Here is a 24121-nt window from a genome sequence, read left to right on the forward strand (position 1 = left end):
CTGCTACATTGATTTTTCCTCGCGTAATACAATCAACTTGCTGGGTAATAACTAGAGGAAGAATAATTAAATATAGTAATAAAATGGATATAAATAATATTCCTGGAAATAAGGAACATTTTCACCAAACAAATCTTAACCCCACAGTTAAACTCAATAGAAAGTTAATATTTTCAAGTAACGAGAAAAACAATCTTTGGGACTTTTTTTCTAGTAATTTTTTGTTATTTAAATTTTACCCATCAGGAAGTGAAATTGAAGAGGAACTCAAATCAATTCATGAAGTGATAAAAGTTTTTGAAAACTGGAAGTCACTGATTTCAACAAAAAGAATGTCTTTATTTGATTTTTGTAAAACTATTGAAAAACTAACATTTCATGCAGAAACGCAAGATTATCGCTTAAGGGCAGTATTTAAATACAAATCAATTAAAAAGGAAATGAATTTCAATTTTAGCAGTAGTAAGTTGAGATCAATCAATTCAAAAGAGCATGCTGATCAAAATGAAATAGCAAGTGATCAAAATTCCAGTTCAAAATCTGAAGAGCCTAATCAGAACTTAGAAGGTAGTTCTGAAATTGAGGAAAAGCTAAGAATTAGAAGAGAGCTGGCTTTGAAAAGAAGAAAACTACTCTTGAATAAGTATAAATAATTTAGTTTACCCTCGAAATTATTAGGTCGTTAGCACTTTTAGGCTTCAAGTATATGTTCGTAAATTCTGTCACTATTTAATATTATTTGGGAAAAAATATAAATACTATCTTCATTAAAAATGTCTTAAATATAATTATACCACCGCTTTTATTCACTAGACATGACGCCCTGATGATCGATATAATAATTGGAACAAAACACAATTATTACACCGCTATTCCTGATTTTGGTGTTGAGGTCATATTTAAGGTAAATTGTCCAGTAAACTATGTCCACAGCATTAGAGTTGAACTCTCCATTCAGTAGTAAAGAGTTAAAGAGAGTCTTTAGTATAGAGTTTGGTGTACTTTCACCTGAACTTATACGCAAGTATTCCGTACTCGAGATTAAAATATCAGATATATATGAGAACGGGAGACCTAAATCAGGTGGGCTTAACGACCCATTGCTGGGTACAACAGACTATCATATTCTTTGCGAAACTTGCCATATGGATATAAAGACATGTCCTGGCCATTTTGCACATATTGAGCTAGGAAAGCCAATGTTTCATATTGGATTCATTACTACGGTGCTTAAGCTTCTCAGGTGCGTGTGCTATGCATGTTCTAAATTATTTGTTGATACACTGGATCCTAAGTTTAAACAAATAAAACGTATTAAGAATCCAAGGCTCAGATTGAAGAAAATTTTAGAAATGAGAAGCTCTTCATCTAGATGTATAATTTCTAGTGATGGCTCTGGATGCGGGTTTGTTCAACCGACATATTCAAAAGAAGGATATAATTTGTACATTAATCAAAATCAAGATGAAAACAGGATAATTGACGATGAAACTGTTGATTCGAAAAGATTACTAGCTGCAGAAGAAGTACTTACAATTTTTAAAAGAATATCTCACGATGACATGAAGATTCTTGGATTTGACCCAGTGAAATGTAACCCTTCTTGGTTTATTAATACGGTGATACCAATTCCTCCTCCAGCTGTAAGACCATACGTTCAATTCGGAAGTGATCGGAGCGAAGATGATTTGACTTTGAAACTACAGCAAATAATTAAATTGAATGAAAATCTCAAGAAACAGATTCGCATTGGTTCACCTGAACACATTATTAGTGAAATGTCAACTGTTCTTCAATATCATTTGATTACACTTATCAATAACGACTTACCTGGTTTGCCTCAATCTAGAACTAGAAGTAACAGGCCAATCAAGTCTCTTAGAGCACGTTTGAAAGGTAAAGACGGTCGAATACGTGGCAACTTAATGGGTAAGAGGGTAGATTTTTCTGCAAGAACAGTAATCACAGGTGATCCTAACTTAGCTGTTGACCAAGTTGGGGTTCCCTATTCTATTGCTATGACACTTACTTATCCTGAAGTTGTCACACCTTATAATATAGAAGAGCTTAAGGAGTTGGTACAAAGAGGGCCACATGAATGGCCGGGTGCAACTAGTATTATTCAGGAAGATGGAACAAAAATTGACCTAAGATTTTCTAATACTTCAAATAATTCGAATAATATGCTTCAATATGGATGGAAAGTTGAAAGACATATGAAGAACGATGATCTAGTGCTCTTTAACAGACAGCCTAGTTTACATAAGATGAGTATTATGGGTCATCGTGTAAAAATTTTGCCTTATTCCACATTTAGACTTAACCTTTCAGTAACTTCACCATATAATGCAGACTTTGATGGAGATGAAATGAACCTTCATCTTGCGCAATCACACGAGACCCGATCTGAAATCAAAAACTTAATGATGGTTCCAAGACAAATAGTTTCTCCTCAAGGCAACAAGCCTGTAATAGGTATAGTTCAGGACTCATTACTTGGAATTTTTCTTCTTACTAAAAAGTCAACATTTTTAACTAGAGAAAAATTCCTACAGCTTTTATTGTGCATTCCTTATTGGAATGGAAACATTCCTCCTCCTGCAATACTTAGACCTCAACCTTTATGGACTGGAAAACAGATTATAACCGTGCTACTGGCATTTACAACAGATTTGGGTGAACCAATTGAATTGAATTTAATGCGTGATGGGAGTATTGTATCGATTAAACAATCTAATAACTCATCTAATACAGATAAAGATGATTCTAAAGAAACTATAATTAACAATCCTTGGATATCCGAGCTGGATAATCAAGTAATCATCCAGAAGGGAGAACATATTTGTGGAATTCTCACAAAAAAGATTGCAGGATCTTCCTCAGGTTCACTAATACATATTTTATGGAACGAAATTGGCCCAGAAAAAACTGGATTGTTTTTGACGTATACTCAAATGGTAGTAAATACTTGGCTTCTCGAGCACGGTTTCACTGTGGGATGCCAAGATATTCAACCTCAAAATTTTACACTGGAAAAGATAATGAACTCTTTGGAAGCATCAAAGTTACAAGTTCAACAGATCATTAGGCGTGCTCAGAAAGGTAAGCTTGACTGTCAGCCAGGTAAGAGCCTAATTGAATCTTTTGAGGCTCAAGTTAATCAGGAGTTGAATAGCGCACGTGAATTGTCTGGTACAATTGCAACCGAGAACCTTGATTCTTCGAAAAACAATATCGTTGCAATGGTTCAATGTGGAAGCAAAGGATCCACTATAAATATTTCACAGATTATGGCATGTGTTGGACAACAAAACGTTGAAGGTAAGCGTATTCCATTTGGATTTAGGGATAGAAGCTTGCCGCATTTCTTGAAATATGATTATGGGCCTGAAAGTCGTGGTTTTGTTTCAAATTCGTATCTTTCAGGCCTTACTCCTCAAGAGGTTTTTTTTCATGCCATGGGAGGAAGAGAAGGAATCATTGATACTGCGTGTAAAACTTCGGAAACAGGGTATATACAAAGAAGACTAATAAAGGCGATGGAGGATTGTATGGTACAATATGATAGAACCGTTAGGAATAGTAATGGCGATATTGTTCAGTTTCTTTATGGAGAAGATGGAATGGCAGGAGAGTTTATTGAAGATCAAGTCATCGAATTACTGCAGATGGAGGCAGCAGTGTTTCAGCACAAGTATCGTCATAGTGTTGAACATCCAAGATGGGGTTCTAATTGGACAGGTGTCCAACCATCCCTGATTAAAAATCTACAATTTGATTTAGAATCTCAGAATATCTTGAACTCTGAGTACAAACAACTTGTAACAGATCGTGAGCAACTAGGAAAAGACATTTTCCCTGATGGCGAAACGAGACAACATCTTCCAATCAATATAAATCGAATAATTCAAATGGCTCAGCAAAAGTTTCCTCAAAGGGTAGGTGTTGCATCATCAAACAGGGACTGGGGTCCAGTATACATAATAAAAAAGGTTGAATCATTGCTTGAGAAATTATTGCTTTGGAAGAACGTCGGAATTATCAACGATGAAAATAATAAAAGTAAATCTAATTTTGTTTTTGATAGTATTATCGCTGAGGTTCAAAAAAATGCCACAACTTTGTTAGGTATACATATTAGAAGCTCCTTAGCTAGCAAAAAAATATTGGAAGTTGACAGGCTTGGACCAACTGCATTTGAATGGATACTCGGAGAAATTGAACATCAATTTTATAGAAGCCTTGCGCACTCTGGTGAAATGGTTGGTACCATAGCAGCGCAGTCAATTGGTGAGCCTGCAACTCAAATGACATTAAATACCTTCCACTTTGCTGGTGTAGGTTCAAAAAATGTAACTCTCGGTGTTCCAAGGTTGAGAGAGTTAATTAATGTTGCAAAGAATGTTAGAACGCCAACCTTAACAGTTTATCTTGAAAGTGGGATTGCAAATGACCAAGAACAGGCAAAAGATGTATTAACTTTACTAGAACATACGACACTGCAAAACATTACCACTATTGCACACATTTTATATGATCCAGAACAAGACAAGACAATTGTTGAAGCCGATAAAAGTTGGGTTAGTGATTATTATGAATTTCCTGATGATGCAGATATTACAAACAGGCTTGGTACTTGGCTCTTAAGAATACAGCTAAATAATAAATTTGTTACTGACAAGAAGCTGTCAATGAAAGAAATTGGCGATAAGATTTTAATGGAATTTAGTAAAGATGAGCTGGATTGTATTTGGACCGATGATAACTCAGACGAGCTTGTATTAAGGCTCAGAATTAAAAACATTGAGCCTGCTGCTAGTAATATTCGTGATAATACGCAATCTTCTGAAGAAAATGAATCAATTTCTCCATCCATTACATCTGGAGTTGAGGAGCATAAGTTTTTGGAAAAATTGATGACGGAATGTCTTTCTCAAATCACACTAAGAGGAATAAACAATATTAAGAAGGTTTATATGAAAGAGGAGCAGGTTTCTAGATATGATAGCATTAGCCAAAAAATGGTAAGAGAGAACCAATGGGTGCTTGATACAGATGGGTGTAATCTTGAAGCAGTACTTTGTCACAGGGCAATAGATAGTACTAGAACAATTTCAAATGATATAACCGAAGTATTTAGTGTACTGGGGATCGAAGCTGTGAGAAGAGCTCTACTTAAAGAGCTGAGAACAGTTATTTCATTTGATGGAAGCTACGTGAATTATAGACACTTAGCGCTACTCTGTGATAATATGACTCAAAAGGGCCACCTAATGAGCATAACAAGGCATGGGATAAATAGAGTTGATAAAGGGCCACTTCAAAAATGCAGCTTTGAGGAGACTGTTGAAGTCTTAATGGATGCTGCTATGTTTGGAGAAACTGATTATCTTAACGGCGTTAGTGAAAATGTTATGGTTGGACAGCTTGCTCCATACGGAACTGCATGCTTTGATGTATTAATTGACCCTGATAAACTTAGGGACACTGCTACCCATCTTGAAATCCATGGAGAATTTGCCAAACTTGGAAAGTTTTCCACGCTTTCTCAAACTACCAGATCATACTCCGAAAGTGGGACACTTGAATCTGATTCCTTTGAATCTCCAATGTCACCACTTTCCCCAATGTCTCCGCTTTATCAGTCATATGAACCAATGTCTCCTATGATCTCTGGTCAGTTTTCTCCCGTTCAAATGACTCCAAGATCACCAATGAGTCCAGTTTCACCGGGAGGGATATTCAGCCCAGTCCCCTATTCTCCCATGAGCCCATCTTCACCATTAATGGATTACACTCCAACTTCTCCCATTTATGCAGCAAGCAGCCCTACATACAATACAGAAATTTCTGAGAGGGCTAGAAAAAAGTATAAGGTTAACAATACATTAAGTTCGTATTCACCGTCTTCACCATTAAATTCAGATAAAATAAATAACATAAGCCCAGATTTATCCCCAACTTCACCACACTATTCTCCAACCTCGCCCCACTATTCCCCAACATCACCACACTATTCACCATCATCACCGCATTATTCACCAACATCACCGCATTATTCACCAACATCACCACATTATTCACCAACATCACCACATTATTCACCAACATCACCACATTATTCACCAACATCACCACATTATTCACCAACATCACCACATTATTCACCAACATCACCGCATTATTCACCAACATCACCACATTATTCGCCAACTTCGCCCCACTATTCCCCAACATCACCACATTATTCCCCAACATCACCACATTATTCCCCAACTTCGCCCCACTATTCCCCAACATCACCACATTATTCACCAACTTCTCCCAATTACAATCCCGCATCTCCAAATTACTCCCCCACTTCAAACTATTCCCCTACCTCGCCTAATTATAATCCTACTTCTCCTAACTACTCTCCATCTTCACCCAATTATATTTCGAATAATTCTAGTTCTCCAGGTTATTCGCCGTCATCGCCACAATATGATCCTACAGCAATTGAATCAGTTCCTAAATCTCCATCGTATTCTGTTGGAAAGATGGTGCAGGACGCTGAATACTCACCATCTTCGCCTCTAGACGAAACAAAGAATCCATGAAACACGCGTTGATATATAATTAATAAACTATAGAAGACTAAGAAATTAATAATTTATTTTCTTGAATTATCTGTTCCGTTATCCATGTTCTCTGGCCGGAATTAATGATTTTTTTTTGAACAGCTTGCTCCAAAGCATTTTGCACTGAAAGTGATAGTGCGTTTTCAATTTTCTCCGAACAAATAACCGGAATTTTCCCAGATTGTTCAATGATAAGTTTGCATTTGTTTATTATTCTAGGTTCTCCATCAACTTGAAAAGGAAGTTGCCTAGGAATATATACGATTATATTACTACCTTGACACAATTTAATTGGTTCGGTGAGTCCTACTTGTAGTTGGGTTAAATGGAAAAGTGATCTTATACCTACAACTTCTATTAGCCCATCATCAATCTTTTGCGTCTGGAACTTATTAATTCCAAGCTTTATGTCTTCGTCACTTATTTCTGAGTCATTTAATTGGGGAGAAAGAGATATCCCTTGTTTGAAAGCTTTGGAAAACCAGGATTTGAGCAAATTGGTCGATCTTCTCCTTCCTTCTTTCAATTTTACTTGAGTATTTCCCATTTCATCACATTCTGAAGATTCTGAATTTGAGCAAGATAAGTATCCAGAGTTCTTAAAATTATCTATCGAAAATGACATTGATCTATCGGACAAACCCTTCCCTATCTTTCTGCTAGTTAAAGTGGTGGTCCTTCTAATTGCATATGTGTCTCTTTTTTTACTAGGCTTTTTAAAAATCTGATTTGAAATTTTCCAAAGATTTACTCCACCTGAAAAGCTAGGAATATTGCAAATAATGAGGCCTTCGAGTTTATTTTCTTTTGAATTATGACTATTAATTTCGTTAAAAGTGTTTTTATTCATTTTATTGTTAAATAATGAAGTTTTAAACCCTAATATGTCTGCAACCGAAATTAAAAGCCAATCAATATATTTTTTAATTGCAGATTTATACATAATTAATAAACTATAATATCCTTGAAAATAGCTATCATTTAGTAATTTATTTCCTAGTGAGTTGATAGACTCTTCGCTTTTACTTGAAAACGGCCCTCCTGCATGATTTGAAATAGATATCTCTTTCCCATCACAAAATATTTTTAGGCCATCTAGTTGAATACTCTTGTTGAAAAAATCTCTAAATCCCACTTCGCCATAAACTAGCTGATTTCCAAGCCTGCTTTTGAAGTGTTGAGGATATGCTTCTCTTAAGTTATGGAACTTTAATGCAATTCGTGCAGCAATTCCAATATCTAAATAGTTGATAAAAGTAGATGAGAACAACATATTATGATAATCATTACTATTACTGGGATCTTCATTTTTTAAATCCCATGCAGTGCATGTCCAAATATCCATTTGCTTAATATTGGAGGTGCATATTTTTTTTAAAAAGTTTAGAATATCACCGTTAAATGTAACATCCCATCCCAAAGTTCTGCTCAGATCATTTCCAGTTCCTAACGGAAGCACTGCAATGGGAGGGAGATTATTTGAATTTACTCCATAAATCTCTCTGCATCTATCTATTACCCATCTTACTGTACCATCCCCTCCACATACAAGAATCATCAATTTTTTCATCTTCGCAAGTTGTTTGAATAAAATTAGTGCTTCATCTGGGCCTTTTGAGTTTTGAATATCAACTACTTGAATTGGATTCAAATAAATATTTAGATTCTTTATTAGTCCTTGCCCAAGATGTCCGCCAGATTTGGTGTTTACAAAAACAAGTAAAGGCTTTCCTGAATTAGTGTTCAAAAAGTCATCAAAAAACCTTATTTTTTTTTTAATCAAAATAGATTTGTGAAAAATCTGAATATAATGAGAAATACTCCTTCTATTCGGAGAAGCTGTCAAGTTAGCTTTAATAATATTATCGATAGGAATAGAATCTAAATGACTTTCTGTAGCACTAAATAAACCACTTGGATTAAAAGTAGTTTTATGCTCGCTTTGAGAAGCAGAATTATTTGTAGTTAATGCTGAGTTCTCATTTTTTTCTAGGCTATAAAGTTCAAAAACAAAAGAGTTTGGAGGTAAAATAATATATTTGAGTGTTCCTAAGTCACACTGTTGCTGTGCAATTTTGTTATTCTCAGCACATTCATCATGATATGTTCGATTACACCAAATACATTTTTGCCCATATAAACCAAATGGAGAGAAACAGACAGTTTTACATGTTGAGCAAATAGCTCCTGAGTGTAAATTACCTTTCAATAATACATGAAAATGAATTTTTTGTTGAGGGATTAAGTCGTCCAAATGATTAAATATATCATTATTTGAAGAGCTTTTGTTGAATTGGATAAGTGAGCCCCCCTTTATGAAATAATTAGACGAGCATTCATCCTTACAATATTCAGAGTCTGATTGCATTATACAATGCATATGCGAAATCCGTTTACAAATTAAGCACTGCCATCCTTCATAGTTTCTCATTAATAAAAAGCGTTTTTTTATTATTCCAGAGCATTGCGTACAATATTTAGGATATTCAGGAGTTTCATATAATACCCAGTTATGTCTTAATTTAATGTGCCTCAATATACTGCTATTACTATTCTTCCTTTGTAAATAATACAATATAACTATTGTTGTAACTGAAGCTATGAACGTAATAAAGATGAGAAAATACCAATGGCTTGCTGTTAACGCAAATATATGGCTTTTTATAATTTTTAATGCGATTTTTATTACGTTTAATGCTTCACGGAATGGAATGAATTTATTTATAATTTCAATTAAAAGTGAAAAGTAGGATTCATACTTCGAGTATCTTAACATTTTTTTGAATGAAAATGATATTTAATCCGAATAGCAATATTTAACAAGTTAAAGTAAAGCAAATCTTCCAACCTTACATATTGTGCAAATTATAATTCAACTAGAGATGTGCGCTGTATGACTGGAGCGGTACAGAATTTTTCAGAGTTTTGCATTAAAAATTTCGGAAAACCAAAAAATATATATATATATATATTGACTGAAGTATAATAAGATATTAGTATGAATAATAATCTGTAGGTTTAACTTGTTTCCAGAATTCTATTAATTAATCTATAATTATTATTGTACTGTTAATAAAATTAATATATTTTATTTGGATCTTGTTTATTTAATGGCGCCCTGCTGTCATTTATGACTTTTTATAATATCATTTGAATAATTTATAGAAAAAATGAATTATTTATATTCAGGTGATAATTTTGGTACAATTAAAGAATATAAAATTACAAAAGTTCTTAATCCAGATAATTTATCTACCGATTCAATAATTGAATATTCTTCAAGTGGTTTCATGAAAAAAATTACATATATTTATGTTAATAATAGCATTAATTATAACGGAAAAGTTCGAACAAATAATGATATGTTTATTGGCTATTCTGACGGTACAATAAATGTAATTTCAATTCCGCTCAATAATCAATCAGATATTCCAAAAATTACATTTTTGGTTAACGGCGAGGTAATTTTTATAAGGGACATTACTTTTAATTATTCAAATGAATCAGAAAAAGGAAATAAAGTTATTATGACAATAACAGAATCTAAGAAACTGTATTTATTTAGACTGCCACAAATTAATCAAGAGCAATTATATTTTCGATCAACAGTTGACTTCAATACTGATAAAGAAAGCATTTACAAAAATTATTCAAATTTAATCATTGAAATACTTGATCTACCATGTACTAGTTTAAAATGCGTTGCATATAATAAAATAAAAAATTCAATTGCTTTTGGTGGCTATGATTCAGATATCAAGATGATTGATTTAAATACTATGAAATTGACATGGAGTTCAAAAAACATACAGCTAAATATGCTTAAGCATAGAGTGCCAATTGACGTTACAAAATTAGCATTCATACAGGAAGATCCAGAAATATTATTATGTGGTACAGGGTATGGTGAAGTTCGTCTGTATGCTCCTCAATTACAAAGAAGACCAATCATTAATTATGAAATTTGGGAGGAAAAATTACCAGTTACAGGATTAGAAATTATTAAAAACTGGACAAAGTTAAAGTCGAATAACTCATACGGATCAGTAGTTGCTATTGGCAACAATAAAGGATCTGTATTACTTTTAAAAATTTCGGATACGCAAGTAAATATTCACAAAAGGCCGAATTTTTGTTTGGAAAATCGTGATTCTGCATTTAAAAAAAAAAAATTACTTCCATTAATTAGAGAATATGTACAATTTAATATTTCCATTAATAAATTAGAAGAAAACAAGCTACATAATATTAGGAGCATTCATAAAGTTGAAATTTCGACTTTAGGGAGTTTCAAGGGTATAATGGGAGGCATCACTACAATAAATAGTTTTAAATTAAATGATAAAGAACATAGCGATAGCATATTCCTTGCGATTGGTGGGCCAGGGCGATATATTTATATATTTGAAGTTAAAAAAAGGAGATTAGTTAAAAAAATTTACACATCACAAAAAATAGTGTTTATTGAATTTTCGGAGTAGACTTATATTAACTATATTCTCAAATAATATTAACTATTAAATAGTATTAGTAAACTTTTTCTCTATTAATTTAAACTCAAAAAAATGGTGTTTTTCACAAAATAAGAAAGAATAAAACTTCTTTAACAATTTCTGATAGATGATGCCCGAGAAGTCATTTAGATTCATTTTAACTAGTAAATCGTTGTCTGCTGAATTAAGATAATTCGGTATATTGCAGGTATTATAAATTTCATTATCAATTTCCAATCTAATAGAATCAAAATCGACATAATAAAATTTATTAAACATTTTTGAGAGAATTTTATATGCGTATTTACCAGAAATGTGAGAATATCTTAAAATATTACTTTCTGAGGCAACCATTTCAGCAACTAAACTGTGCGACTTTAAGGCGAAAAGTTGAAGAATTAAATTGTTAATTATTTTCTTTTTATAAATTAAAAACGTCTTAAGAAATACTCCAATAATTTTTAATTCTTCATTATCACGATACTTGATATTTAATATATTACATATGCGTTTTCCAGAAAGAATAAATAAATTATCTTTTTCACTTTTAGTAATCAGGATTGGAAAAATTAAATTTGAAAATAAACGAGTTCCTAAAAATAGATAAGAAGCGGAATTTAAAATAATGTTAAGGCAGCATATTAGTTCATGAGTACTATAGCAAGAAGGTTTATAATATTTGCTTACCAAAACCTCTTCCATACGAACGCATGTAATACTATTTAATATATGCTTCTTAAAAGATGAATTCAACCCAACGAATAAGTTTTTTTTATTACGGTCAAAAAATAGTTTTTGATCGCTGCAATCCATCAGTGCTTCGCCAAAAATATACCAGTATTTGAAAAAATGTCGGTCATCTATCATATTGACTATAATGAAAGAGAGCATATTTAAAGTAAATTCAGAAATAACTTTTTTATATGAAATAATATGGTCAAATAACGGTTTAATATTTGAATTCATTATTTGAAAGTTTTCATTTGATAATGAAATTTCAGCTCTATATAGTACATATGTATATTGTAATAGCAAATAAAAAATGTCAAAAATTAATGTAAGATTTAATTTTTTTGAATAGTGCTGATCGAATGTTAAATTAGAGATTTCATGTAGAAATTCATTTAGGCCAGAAAAATTGATATAAATACCCACTTTTTTCATCAAAGTTTCAATGTTTTTAATTACTTTCATGGTTAATTTGTTAAGTTGTGAAATATCAAATAAGTTTCTCGATAGCAATTCAATTGAAAATATTATAATAAAATGACTGTTTTCCATTTTCTGTAAGACCCTGTTGTACATCTTGTATAAAAAATCAAAGAAGTTATTATTATTAGAAAATATGTTTGAATTTTCCCTTGCAAATATTAATTTAACAAAATCAAATAAATCTATTGAATTATTGTTATAAGATTCGATTTTTTCATTCAAATACAATATAATTGCTTCAATCAAAAGTTCAAAAAAGTCGATTTTAAGTGGCCTTAGTATATTAGAAATTACGATATTTATGCTGTCATCATTAGATTCCATAAATAAGACTAAAATAAATCTAAGAATTTGCTTATATGTAACCATTTGAAGCCCATTATTTTTGTTTTTGAAATCAGGGAAGTACAGTATAATTTTTGTAGTAATTATTAAATTATTCAAATCCAGAAATAAATTTTTTTTTCTTTCATCGTTATATTGGTTATCTTTCGATAAATGATTAATTATTATTGTAATAATCTCTAGTTTCTGCTTATCATTTGGTAATTTTTTCACAAATTTAATTGTAGAATTATTATCTTTTGATAGGTTTTTCAATAAATCATTTAAAATTTGAGAAATGCAGTTCCCATTAGGTAAAATTAGACTTTTATGTGCCTTAATTGGAAATTTTATGTTCTTTAAAAAAATATAATCTAATAATTTAAAAGAAAACATTGGCAGCAAATCTTGATTTATTGATTTAATGAATTTTAATATTAACCAGTAGTTATTCCATATCTTTGAAAAGTTTAGTAAGTCAATTATATTTTTTTTAGCAATTATTTGCCTAATGAACAAAACTTTGCATTTTGGAAAAATTTTATATATTTTTGTGAATTCTCTAAATTGATTTTTCTCTATTAAAAATGGAACTTCATTTTTTCTTGTTTTGTCTATGTTTGTATGTAAAAGTTTAAGGACCAACAAATATATTGAAATAATTATATGCCTTATACTTTCTTGTTGAAAGCTTTGAATGTAAATCCGTACTAATGTTTTATAACAATACAATGGATAATTCAAAAAAACTTTAATGTGATGATCAGTCATAACTGGCATTTTTAGTTCACGATTTCTAGCTATAAAGTTTTCTGTTAGATAATAAATTTCAAGATATGAAAATAAATTGGGTTTTTTGCAAGAATTCTTTCTAATAAAAATTTGTTCAACTTTATGCATCAATGGTACAATATCTGTAAATGGTAATATATCTAGAAAAAGCTTCCATCTTTTTAGTGAAGAAATAGAATTAAATTTAATTAAGTAAATTGGAAGACAGTCTTCATATTCTAATAGCCTTGAAGCATTCACTTTTATTGATTTAAGGTCTTGAACTTTATTAATAATTTTAATATAACTACAAATCGCCGAAATAATTGATAATAAAGTTTGAATTGATCTTAAAGTTCTGGGAAGCAAATTTTTAATCGACAAAATAGAAATTAATGACAAACAAATCAAAATTTTAGTTCTTTGATTAATATTTGCTGAGTTAATAATTAATTTAGATTTATATCCATTATTAAAAAGTAAATCAGCCGAACAACAAATAAGTAAATCATATTTATTGATATTGTTCATGACTAAATTAGGATATTTTACATCAGATTTAATAAATTTGTAAGTAAAAAAAAGATTAAATGCTGTATTACCATCATTCGAACTTTCAAAGTCACAATAATATTTGCTCAAAAGGCATTTTTCTATATTGACTTGAATCTCTTTTGCATTGAATCTAATATCTTTATCATGCATTGGTATACTTTTAAAGTTTAAGAAAAGACTTAAAAAATTCAGTGGAGAATAAGATAATATGGTTTCCTCAATAATATTCAACAAGCAACTGTTTTTACTGGAGATTCCGTTCAAATATTCACTATTTTTTAATAAGTAAAATACAATTTTAATTATTTCACCATCAATATATTCTTTATTTGAAACAGATTTAAATAAAATTTCAATTGCAAGATTGTAGAGCCCATAAATTACTAAAGTCGATATTTGGAGTTTGAATATACTTTTCCAAATTACTTTATCTTCATCTGTAAATAAAAATTTTTTTATAATAAATTTAACTTTATCCAAAATTATTGACTGACTATTTATAACTGTTAATAAAGGATTAGAAAGGAATATTTCAGTCAGTATTTTCTCCTTGTTATTCTCAAAAATAATTGAATTTGGATGGTAATAAATAAATTCGAATCTATTAAAAAAATTTTGGCATTTCAGTTTTTCTAACTCAGTTTTGGAACAATCTCCGAATATTGAGCTAATTTCTTTTTCTTCAGGAGAATATTTGACTAGCTCGTTAATTATATTTGAGATGCAAATATTTTCACATATTAATCTGAATTGAAAATTTATAGCTTTATTATTTATTAATAAGATTTCTTTGTTTAATTTATTTACAAATACTGTAAAATTATATAAAGGTGGTTCCAAATATTCGTAGTAGATACGATTGAATAATTGTAAAAAAAGATTGTTGAACTCATATTCATTTATGGAAGTGATATTTTGTTTGATTTGCTCCACTAGATCTCCAATTATCATTTCAATATTCGGATTTTCTACAACGAGTACTTTCTCTAATAAATAAAATATTAAACTGAGTAAATTTCCCAACGGATAATTTGGAAGTCTTATTGAATTTATTATTATTTTATATATAGAAATGACTACATTTAATGAATCAGTTGTATAAAAAGAAGGAAGTTTACTAATTAAATTGATTAGGAAACATTCCGCATTAACTGGATTGTACAAAATTTTATGTATATCATAAATAGTTATTTCGTTAATTAGCTTTATTGGGAGCTCTCTACAAATATCAATAAATAACTGATGCTTTTCGATAGACTCGATTGAAAAAAATATATTATTTAACCAGTTTCTAAAGCATTGAATAGATTGAGGGCCTTGATATAAAACTGATAAATTTTTACAAAAAGGACAACAAATATAATCGGATGTAGCATTATTATCTATTTTTAAAATTGATGAGTTCAACTTTTGAATAATTAAATCTTTCTTAAGGTGTTTGATTATTATTGTGCTTTTAGGGGTACATTCATAAATTTCATCTATATATTCCTGTATTTCTAATGCATTTGCGTTTAACAATGGTGACTTTCTACCATTAATACATAACAAAATAAATTGAATTACTCTGATTGGACATGCAATGTATCTGTTTGTTGAATTATTTGTTAGCTTACTGTTTTCGACGATTATTTTAGATATTTTGCAAAATAGATCGATTTTAATATCCTTTTCATCAAATAAATAATTTATTACTGCTTCTTCTAAAGGAACATGTGCGTTCGAGAATAAAGAACTTTTAAGACTATTCTCATATTCGTAATTATAGTTAGTATCATTATAATAAAACTGCTGAAAGTGACCCGAAGAACAGTATTTTTGTACCAATGGTTGGCATCTTAATATCTTTGTAGATTCAAGGCTATCTTTATTCAGTTGTTTATCATATAGTGAATTTAAATATGAAATGCCATAACAGCTTCCAAATAAATTTGAAAATAATTTACTGATCTCTGCGTACGAAGAATCTGAAAATTGTTCTATTACCAGCTTGAATCTATTCATAGGGGAATCAAGAATGAACTTGACAGGGTCTAACATTTTCTTGCATAATTTTATATTTTTTTCATAGGCTATACAGTATTGTTCAAGTATAGAATAAAAGGAATAGAGCATTAAAATAGAGTTGAAGTGGTAAATTGAATGTTTTTCCTGCAAATTATTTAGCAAAATATTTTGATTTGGGATTTCAAAACCCAGGTGCTTTATCATAAATGATAAAAATGGCAATGCAAATTCATTAATATTCAATGTATTTTTTACTATATGAAAACAGCGTTCAATAGACCACTGAGATATACTTTCCACCGAATCATAAAATATATTTTGTTCATTAGTTAATAAATGGTTCCTTTCATAATTATTTCCAATCTGTATATTTGCTGGTTTAGGAATTATGTGTTTGTATTCATCGATATGAAGTGTTTCTGGAAAAGAACTTAGGATTAATTTCCAACATTTTCTGAGTTCCGGATCATTAAACAACAAGCTTATGTCATCAATTCGACATTCCGCAGCAGCTAAAAGTGCAGCCTCGAACATTATGTGTTGATTAAATTAATTTAGTTTAATAATGGGGGTGTTTCAGTAAACATTAACCCGCAAATGCAATTCGAATCGTCGGGAATTAATATTTCAAATATAGCTTTTACCGCCAGTTTAACTTGACCATTAACTAACTTAAATTCTTGAAAGTAGAAGGAATAATAATAAATATGATTGTTCATACCGAATTATTTCGAACAAACAACTTAGATTTGGCAAAGAAAATTTTATCTGAAGACCCCGAGATTCCGGGCGAGCTTTTTTGGTCTTTGCTATTTTGGAAAATGCCGGAATTATTTTTTTTATCAGTTTCAAAATCAATACAAATTTCAAAGGAACAGCTTTCCAATTCATTGAACAAGCTGATCTTAAATGATTTTAATAGTACATTTAATTCAATTATAGCAGTTTTGGCAAAACTCAATGACTTAATGGAGATACAAACTATCGTACCTAACGAATCTAATTCATCAGATAATATTACTATTCCAAATCTAAAAGAAGTTATATTTCTATATTCCACCATTATTTACACTATATTCCAATACTTTAACGATGAGAAACTTTTTAGAGCATCCCAGGGAATCCAACTTTTTCCAATACTTATTAAAACTAACAAAACATTAAGCAAGTGCAACTTGATTTATAAAGAATTTGATAGAATAACCAAAAAAGTCTGCCAGATCAATGAAATTAAATGCGGACTACTTAAGGGGGTGCTTAGCGGAATTGCGAACCAAATTACACAGACACCTATAATTCAACAACTAACATTTGAATAAGTAATAGCGATTATTACGTCTTTTATCAACATTGATAATACTAATAAATTTGTTTGTATCAGCTACCTATTTATTTCTTCCTGTGACTCTTTTACACATTTCTGTACCATTTTATAGTATTCCAATTTGTTCTCAATATAAAGTTGTGCAGCTTCTGCATTTGCAGGAGAATTAGGGTTCGGATCATTTAGTAAAGATTGAATGCAGGTAAGAATAGAGCATATATCAAGAACAGGGCTCCAATGTTGTTGTAAAATATCGAGACATATATTTCCATTGCTATATACATTTGGATGAAAAACTCTTGTCACGAATCTGATCTTAGGAGCTTTATTAGGGTATTCTTCAGTAAATTGAATGTCAAGCTTGAATATCCCACCTTCCCAAACAGTTCCCTCAGGCCTAAAAAAAATCGCTTCATGTCAAAATGTCAAAGGCTGAGAAACTAACCCAAAAATTACAGCATCCCAATGCAGCATCTCATCATCAATAGGTGCTCCACAAATACCGTGTGGTGGGCTATTTGAAAGTTTTGCAAAATCTCTTAAAAGCCTACGTTTCTATCAAGTATATAACGAAAAAGTTAAAAAGTTAATTAAATATAATAATTAAACCTACGGCTTGAAAAGACATATTTTATCATAAATTATATCTTACTCATAATTCCGCGGTTCTGTAAACAGTTTAGATTTTCATCAAAATGGATTCTCTCTTTTCAAGAATAAATATTATCTTTTGTTCGTTTATTATTTCTTTGGCATGCTGCGCAGCTGGAAACTTTGCATCATCATTTATTTACAAGGAACACTCAATAGGAGATGCTGAATTACACTCAATTTTAGACTTGGGAGTGAGTCCATATTTAAGGAATGATCAAGCAAATATTGCACTCAATATTAATACAGACCTTTCTAATTCATTTAATTGGAATACAAATCAAATCTTCACTTTCGTATATGTAAGTTATGAAAACAAGCACCAAAATAATTATGTGACAGTTTGGGATGATATTTTTTCAAAAAAAAAAAATAAAACGAGCTTTTCTATAAAAGGAGTGATAAATAAGTACCCAATTAGGGATATCGGAAGAAACCTTAGAAGTAAAAGCCTAAATCTTAATATTGCATTCTGTTACATGCCAGTTGTGGGAAGCATTAAATATTACCATTTAAAAATGTCGAATGGAAAAAAATTACCGGTGAATTATTTTCAATATAAATGATAGTAAAGAATTAAATATTCAATAGTATTTCTAAATAACATAACTTATCAATTATTTCCTAGGCTACTATCTAATCATTTGTCAGTGAATAATTTAATTTTTTTACTAAAAAAGTGAATTGAACTTGTTAAAACAAAAATATAGAAAATACTTTTCAATTTTAGTATTGGGTAAACCACCTGAAGAAAAGAAAATTCTTCAGAACCACCAAAAAAACAATTCTTGTATAAGTTATCGTTGTTATAATTTGTACAAATCTGAGGTATTATACTCCATTGAATTTCTTCTTCAAACAATTTTTGGTAAATATCGGTTAATGTTTTGAGGATAGAAAACCTGCCACTATCGAAATCAATGAGCAAAAAATCTGAAGTGGCTACATCACGTGTAAGCTCCAAAAAGCCTTTGATATTAGACATGCTAGGAACCCCCCTGACTTTGCTCAATAAAGCAACTTGAACGGGCTGAATAAATATTTCTCCAATGTCTTCCTCAGCTTCGACGTTAATTGTATTACTTGCATTTCCGGAATTTCTTCTAACTTTAATATATTTTCGACGAGAAACGTCTAGTTCTCTAACAACTTCTTGATTTTGAACTATTTCATCCAATTTATCGTGTATAATCACTAAGCAAATTACTCGATTTAAACTGTTAGACTCGCATAAACTTTTAAAATTGCTGCTATCAACAAAAGGTACATAAATTTGTTGCGTATAAAGCAATGACTGTTGTAACTTCTGTGCTAATGAGGTAGAATTAATAATAAGGTTCAATAATTGATCATCTATATACCTATTTTGCAAAACACTTCCATTTGAAAAGTCACCAAGTGGAATTATAAGTTTTGGTGTTAAATCCGTATTTTTAATCATTTGTGGAAAAGCAATTAAATACGGTTTATCATGCTTTATCCCCCATTCATGAAGTGTAATAATTTTTTTGTTATTTTGAAAATATGCAAACTCGAAAGTTGAACTCCATTTTAATGCAAATGAACGAATTATTAATGCTGGTGAAGATTTATTAGAAAGAATTAATATTTTTGGTTTATAAAAATTATTCTTTTTTACCCATGCGCTTAATAATTTTTCCGAGCTTAATAGACTCAAAGTCATTGGGAAAGAGTTAGTGAGAAATTCTAGAAAGGATTCTAAACTTGGATCATAAATTTTAGAGTATATTTCGTATTGATATCCATTTGTGATTACAAAAATTGCAGGAAATACCTTAACACTTAATGGTAGTTTTTTAAGCAATGAACTTTCTTTTTTGGCGTGAATTCTTCCAAATTTGTAATATTTCCCCATTTCTTCAATAGATTCTTCCCAAATTGAAGAAAAATAGTGGCAAAGCTCATCATGATCTGTATAAACTTGTATAACCCATGAATTAGTTGTCTGAAACATGACCAAATCATCGAAGTTTTCGGATGTTAAGGTAACTGCAGCTGAAGGAATTATCTCAATCTCACCGCCTTGTGTGGTATCGTAAATTTTTCTTTTCTCATCATCGCCCAATATTTCATATGCTTTTGAAATATCTCTAAACTTCTCCAAACATGGTTCACAATCTGGATTTTTGTCCGGGTGCCATACCAAGCTAAGTTTTCTGAATGCCCTTCTGATTTCCGAGTTTGTTGATTTCTTCGTTATACCTAAAATTTCATAATAATTTCTCTGATTTTCATTTTTGTTTAATTTCCCGTGAATACTGTAAAATTCTTCCCCTGTTCTCAAAATAATTGTGAAGATCAATATACTAACAATCAGCAATACAACAGATAAATTTATTACTGCTTCCTTAAGTTCCCCCCATTTGAAACCTAGAAAGTAACTTAGCAAACAATTTGTTGACGACTGAAACTTATTCAAGTTATTTCCTACAATTTTATCAGTCCTCCCGAAAATTACATTTCTTTGCAACGTGGTATTTAGCTCTTGTTTATTGTTACTTCTTTTTTTCCCCATTTTTATTAAAAAATAATTTTTTTCAAGACGATAAATATTAATACCGCAAAAATAAATTTATTTTCAATTATGGAAGAAAATAATCAAATTTCGCTTTCCCTTTTAACTTTTTTAAGATATGAGTATCTAAATTATTGTATTGACAAATCATCCGAATCGGTTTCTGATGAAAAGAATCTTCAACTTGAAAAACACTTCAAAAAGTTATCAATAAGTGGATTACAAGTTTATAAAGACTCACTTATAAGAGAACTTTCCATGTCAACTCTCGAAGAATCTGGATTTTATTTGGGAATTAGATTAGTTGAAAGGTTAGTGACACGACCATTCATTGAACAATTACACGTACTTTAGATTATCAGTATTCCGCCACAGGGTTTACGATCAAAAAGAGATAATTAAATTTATTTGCAAAGATTTATGGAACCTCATATTTCTTAAACAAGCTGATAGGCTCAAGACAAATAGAAGAGTAAGTTAGCATTTTAATTAGTATTACTGTGAAACATGTTTTCAGGGTGGCTATGCGATATTAGACAACGAATTGATGTGGCTTTCGAAATTGCCAAGTTCAATCAACGCAAATTCTAGGAAAGTGCAATTCGAACCAGCAATAAATGTTATTATTGTTTGTGGAATTATTAGAGGTGCATTACAACACTTAGGGCTTACATGCTCTGTGGCAGCGGAAGTTAGCAAGATTCCCTCTTGTAAGTTATCAATACACTATTTTGACTCTAATTCAGTTTTAGGCACGTTTCAAATACGTGTGTATGCCCCGTCAAAATAAATTGATAAAAATATTCAAATTTAATTTGCAAAATAAAGTGTAATATTAAGCTAAATGTAATTCTTTGCCCCACATTTTTCATGTGGAAGGAATTAGGCGCCATTCATCAGGCGGTCAACAAAAATTTATACTAAACTAATTATTTCATGATTCAATAGTGAAATAATGATATATTTTTAAATAAATTGCTCATTTATACGCAAAATTGTACTCTTTGATGCATATAGACAGGATAAAGAGTAGCTCTATTACGCCTTTGAGGCAGCCGTTTGAGACATTCGTCACTGGGAGTGATGAAACGTACAAAAGCGTTGATAGATGGAGGTCAAAATATTACTCTTCGAATGATGACTACTTGTCTCCATCATTTCTGGATGACACATGCTCTTTATCGTCATCTCCGATATTTCATGATGAAACTCCAAACACTATAATTGGTACGCCTGTTGCTTCTCCATGTAATAAGAGTAATACAAGAAAAGTCCGGGCTTCAATTGACTCTGTGCACACTAATTCTAATGAGAATACACCTACAAACAACCTGATTTATAAAAGGTCAGCTTCAATCAGCACTCCAATACTTACCCCTCAAATAGCAAAAACTGCTGCGCATGACAAAGAAGGGTTTTTGATACCTGATCTACCAGGAACGTCAAGGAGGAGGAGTTATAGGAGCAATCGTCGAAATGATATCTCAGAAAGCTATAATAACTACTTGCAAACAGATTCTGTATACATTACAATGCCCCCAAGACTAGGACTACCCTCTCAAACTCCGTTGAACATGAAAGACCAATATAGAAAGTCCCCTCTTCCTGTTGTAACAGCAAACTTGGATTACAGAACTGTTTATATGGGCGATAAACTGGCGACAAGGGCGAAAGATTTAAGGAGAGATTATGGTGCATCTTTTCGTGAAGCTTCTCCACTCTATCATGATAATTATGAATATGATCATTCTTATTTAGATCCCAAAATTTATGAAGATGACCTTATTTTGCACCATGGAGAAATATTAAGGAACAAATATTCAAAGCTATACAAAGCTCGAGCTAGTTCGAATTATTTGAGCATTGATCATAGGAGTAGATCACTATCTTCTTATTACTCAGAAAGTACGTCTAAAAAAACCTTCTCTCCAGGATATAGAAGTAACTCCGTATATAACAATCATCGTCATTCAATTTTAGGGAGTTTGAAGTGGAATAACAAGAGACGTAGATTAGGAAGCTATATCGCAAATCAGAATGACATTTTACAACAGCATATTCAGATAATTGATAAATCTCTAGATAAATCTTCAAACAGTGATTTTGTTCCTTTTGAAGGTGAAATGCTTGATTCTCCAGATAGTAATAAAAATTGTACGCAGGATTCAAGCAGTCCGATCAAAAGTAAATTTATCAATTCACGAGAACATAAATTAGATTTCGAAAACAGATCGATTAAAGCCGTCTCAAGTACAGGCAACGAAGTTACGTCATCTATTATGAACTCAAGTAGAACACGAAATTCAGAGACCATAGATCACTCAGTGGATGATATGAAGAACTTAGAAGAGCCGTCTAATTTGGGTAAACTTATTTTTGAACGATTTAACTCAAATGGACCAGATGATTCTGCACAACCCACCGACCAAAATGCTCCGTTTAATTTAGTTTTTGACTCTTCACAAATGAACGAATATGTAGAATCTGACAATCAGGGCCCATCTGTTGAAATGGATAGTGCATCAAGAATGCGTTTATCTTCTGCCATATCCAATTCAAGTTTAGATGAAATTGTACCACGTCCTTTACCCAACTCTTCTGAAATATCCAACCGAGATATAAATGAAGTTCCCCCTGAAATCGACTCATTTGTCAGCAATGATGGTCACTTTAATGATGAAAAGTCTGATAAAAGTAAAAATTTAAAAGGTAAAAGGATCAGAGCAAATAATCAGAAAAAACACACCAGAGGTAAGACAGTAAATAGAAGGCGTCATATTGACTACCATATTCCAATAGATCAAGTCAAACCACTGCCTGGTATAGCTACAAAACCATTATCGGATGATGCCCAAAACTTTGACAACTCATCTAGAAGATATCCTAAGAGACTCAGAACGGCTCCACTTAAATGGTACCTAGGTGAAAGGCTGGAATACCATCGAGATGAAAAAAATGAACTTGGTTACACAATTGCTGCTATACACAAAGTTGCAAACCCGAAGATGCTTCCTAATGAACGTGGGAGTATTCATCCCAACGGCGACATTTCTACAAATAAAGTCCCTCACAAAGCTAATAGTATCGACGAGCGCGGAGTTCAAAAAACAAATAGTCGTGATGTCTGTTCAACTAAATCAAGACTCAGAACCGAAAATTCGAACATATCGAAGAAGGTAAAATCTAAAGTGAAGTGTGTTTCAGGGAATAATAGAGAAAATAAGTCCAATGCTGTTATTCTTAGAGATTACGAGACAAGTGAGGAATTTTCTATGATATCTGTATTTGAAAGGAATACACTGTGCTGGGCTGATGTTGAGTATACTGCAGGTAAACCATATAGTGTTGCTCTTTCTTTTATATCTAGTCAAGCAACTTGCTGTGAAATATGCCTCCCGCCTCTAACTGAGAAAGGGTTAGATGAAAGTCAAGATAATTACATACTTGGGCATGTTTATATGGCCCCAGATAGTAAATCTTTACAAATAATGATAAGTGATAACAACGTTTACAATATTGGTATTGGAGACTGGTTCTTAATACCCGACAATACTAACTACAATTTCAGCAACATTTCTGATCACTCAGAAGTTTATATTTCTTTGTACGTTATTAAGGATAGTTAGTT

At 31.3% G+C, this 24121-nt stretch overlaps 10 protein-coding genes across 10 annotated transcripts; 6 read left to right on the forward strand and 4 right to left on the reverse strand.

Annotated features, from left to right (window-relative positions):
* Positions 1 to 83: 83 nt before the first annotated feature.
* ELE39_001554 (uncharacterized protein) lies at positions 84 to 653 on the forward strand (the record flags this gene model as incomplete). The annotated part of the gene is made up of 1 exon (XM_067344593.1): positions 84 to 653. One exon carries the CDS (start codon positions 84 to 86, stop codon positions 651 to 653), a length of 570 nt encoding a protein of 189 aa, XP_067201531.1.
* Positions 654 to 923: 270 nt separating this feature from the next.
* On the forward strand, positions 924 to 6599 carry ELE39_001555 (DNA-directed RNA polymerase II largest subunit; the record flags this gene model as incomplete). Its single annotated transcript, XM_067344594.1, has 1 exon — positions 924 to 6599. One exon carries the CDS (start codon positions 924 to 926, stop codon positions 6597 to 6599), a length of 5676 nt encoding a protein of 1891 aa, XP_067201532.1.
* A 37-nt stretch (positions 6600 to 6636) lies between these two features.
* Positions 6637 to 9396, reverse strand: ELE39_001557 (diacylglycerol kinase; the record flags this gene model as incomplete). Its single annotated transcript, XM_067344596.1, has 1 exon — positions 6637 to 9396. The coding sequence occupies one exon, from the start codon at positions 9394 to 9396 to the stop codon at positions 6637 to 6639; it is 2760 nt and encodes a 919-aa protein (XP_067201534.1).
* Positions 9397 to 9790: 394 nt separating this feature from the next.
* ELE39_001558 (WD repeat-containing 74) lies at positions 9791 to 11101 on the forward strand (the record flags this gene model as incomplete). The annotated part of the gene is made up of 1 exon (XM_067344597.1): positions 9791 to 11101. One exon carries the CDS (start codon positions 9791 to 9793, stop codon positions 11099 to 11101), a length of 1311 nt encoding a protein of 436 aa, XP_067201535.1.
* A 36-nt stretch (positions 11102 to 11137) lies between these two features.
* Positions 11138 to 16516, reverse strand: ELE39_001559 (uncharacterized protein; the record flags this gene model as incomplete). The annotated part of the gene is made up of 1 exon (XM_067344598.1): positions 11138 to 16516. The coding sequence occupies one exon, from the start codon at positions 16514 to 16516 to the stop codon at positions 11138 to 11140; it is 5379 nt and encodes a 1792-aa protein (XP_067201536.1).
* A 173-nt stretch (positions 16517 to 16689) lies between these two features.
* On the forward strand, positions 16690 to 17301 carry ELE39_001560 (uncharacterized protein; the record flags this gene model as incomplete). The annotated part of the gene is made up of 1 exon (XM_067344599.1): positions 16690 to 17301. One exon carries the CDS (start codon positions 16690 to 16692, stop codon positions 17299 to 17301), a length of 612 nt encoding a protein of 203 aa, XP_067201537.1.
* A 62-nt stretch (positions 17302 to 17363) lies between these two features.
* On the reverse strand, positions 17364 to 17934 carry ELE39_001561 (ubiquitin conjugating enzyme E2; the record flags this gene model as incomplete). Its single annotated transcript, XM_067344600.1, has 3 exons — positions 17364 to 17703; positions 17752 to 17861; positions 17920 to 17934. 3 exons carry the CDS (start codon positions 17932 to 17934, stop codon positions 17364 to 17366), a joined length of 465 nt encoding a protein of 154 aa, XP_067201538.1.
* Positions 17935 to 18001: 67 nt separating this feature from the next.
* ELE39_001562 (signal peptidase subunit) lies at positions 18002 to 18523 on the forward strand (the record flags this gene model as incomplete). The annotated part of the gene is made up of 1 exon (XM_067344601.1): positions 18002 to 18523. One exon carries the CDS (start codon positions 18002 to 18004, stop codon positions 18521 to 18523), a length of 522 nt encoding a protein of 173 aa, XP_067201539.1.
* Positions 18524 to 18597: 74 nt separating this feature from the next.
* On the reverse strand, positions 18598 to 20493 carry ELE39_001563 (DNAj domain; the record flags this gene model as incomplete). The annotated part of the gene is made up of 1 exon (XM_067344602.1): positions 18598 to 20493. One exon carries the CDS (start codon positions 20491 to 20493, stop codon positions 18598 to 18600), a length of 1896 nt encoding a protein of 631 aa, XP_067201540.1.
* Positions 20494 to 20562: 69 nt separating this feature from the next.
* On the forward strand, positions 20563 to 24119 carry ELE39_001564 (Trafficking particle complex subunit 6B; the record flags this gene model as incomplete). Its single annotated transcript, XM_067344603.1, has 4 exons — positions 20563 to 20804; positions 20848 to 20965; positions 21011 to 21203; positions 21511 to 24119. 4 exons carry the CDS (start codon positions 20563 to 20565, stop codon positions 24117 to 24119), a joined length of 3162 nt encoding a protein of 1053 aa, XP_067201541.1.
* Positions 24120 to 24121: the final 2 nt, after the last annotated feature.

This window comes from Cryptosporidium sp. chipmunk genotype I, assembly GCF_004936735.1.
Source record: "Cryptosporidium sp. chipmunk genotype I strain 37763 chromosome Unknown contig_18, whole genome shotgun sequence".
NCBI lineage: Eukaryota > Apicomplexa > Conoidasida > Eucoccidiorida > Cryptosporidiidae > Cryptosporidium > Cryptosporidium sp. chipmunk genotype I.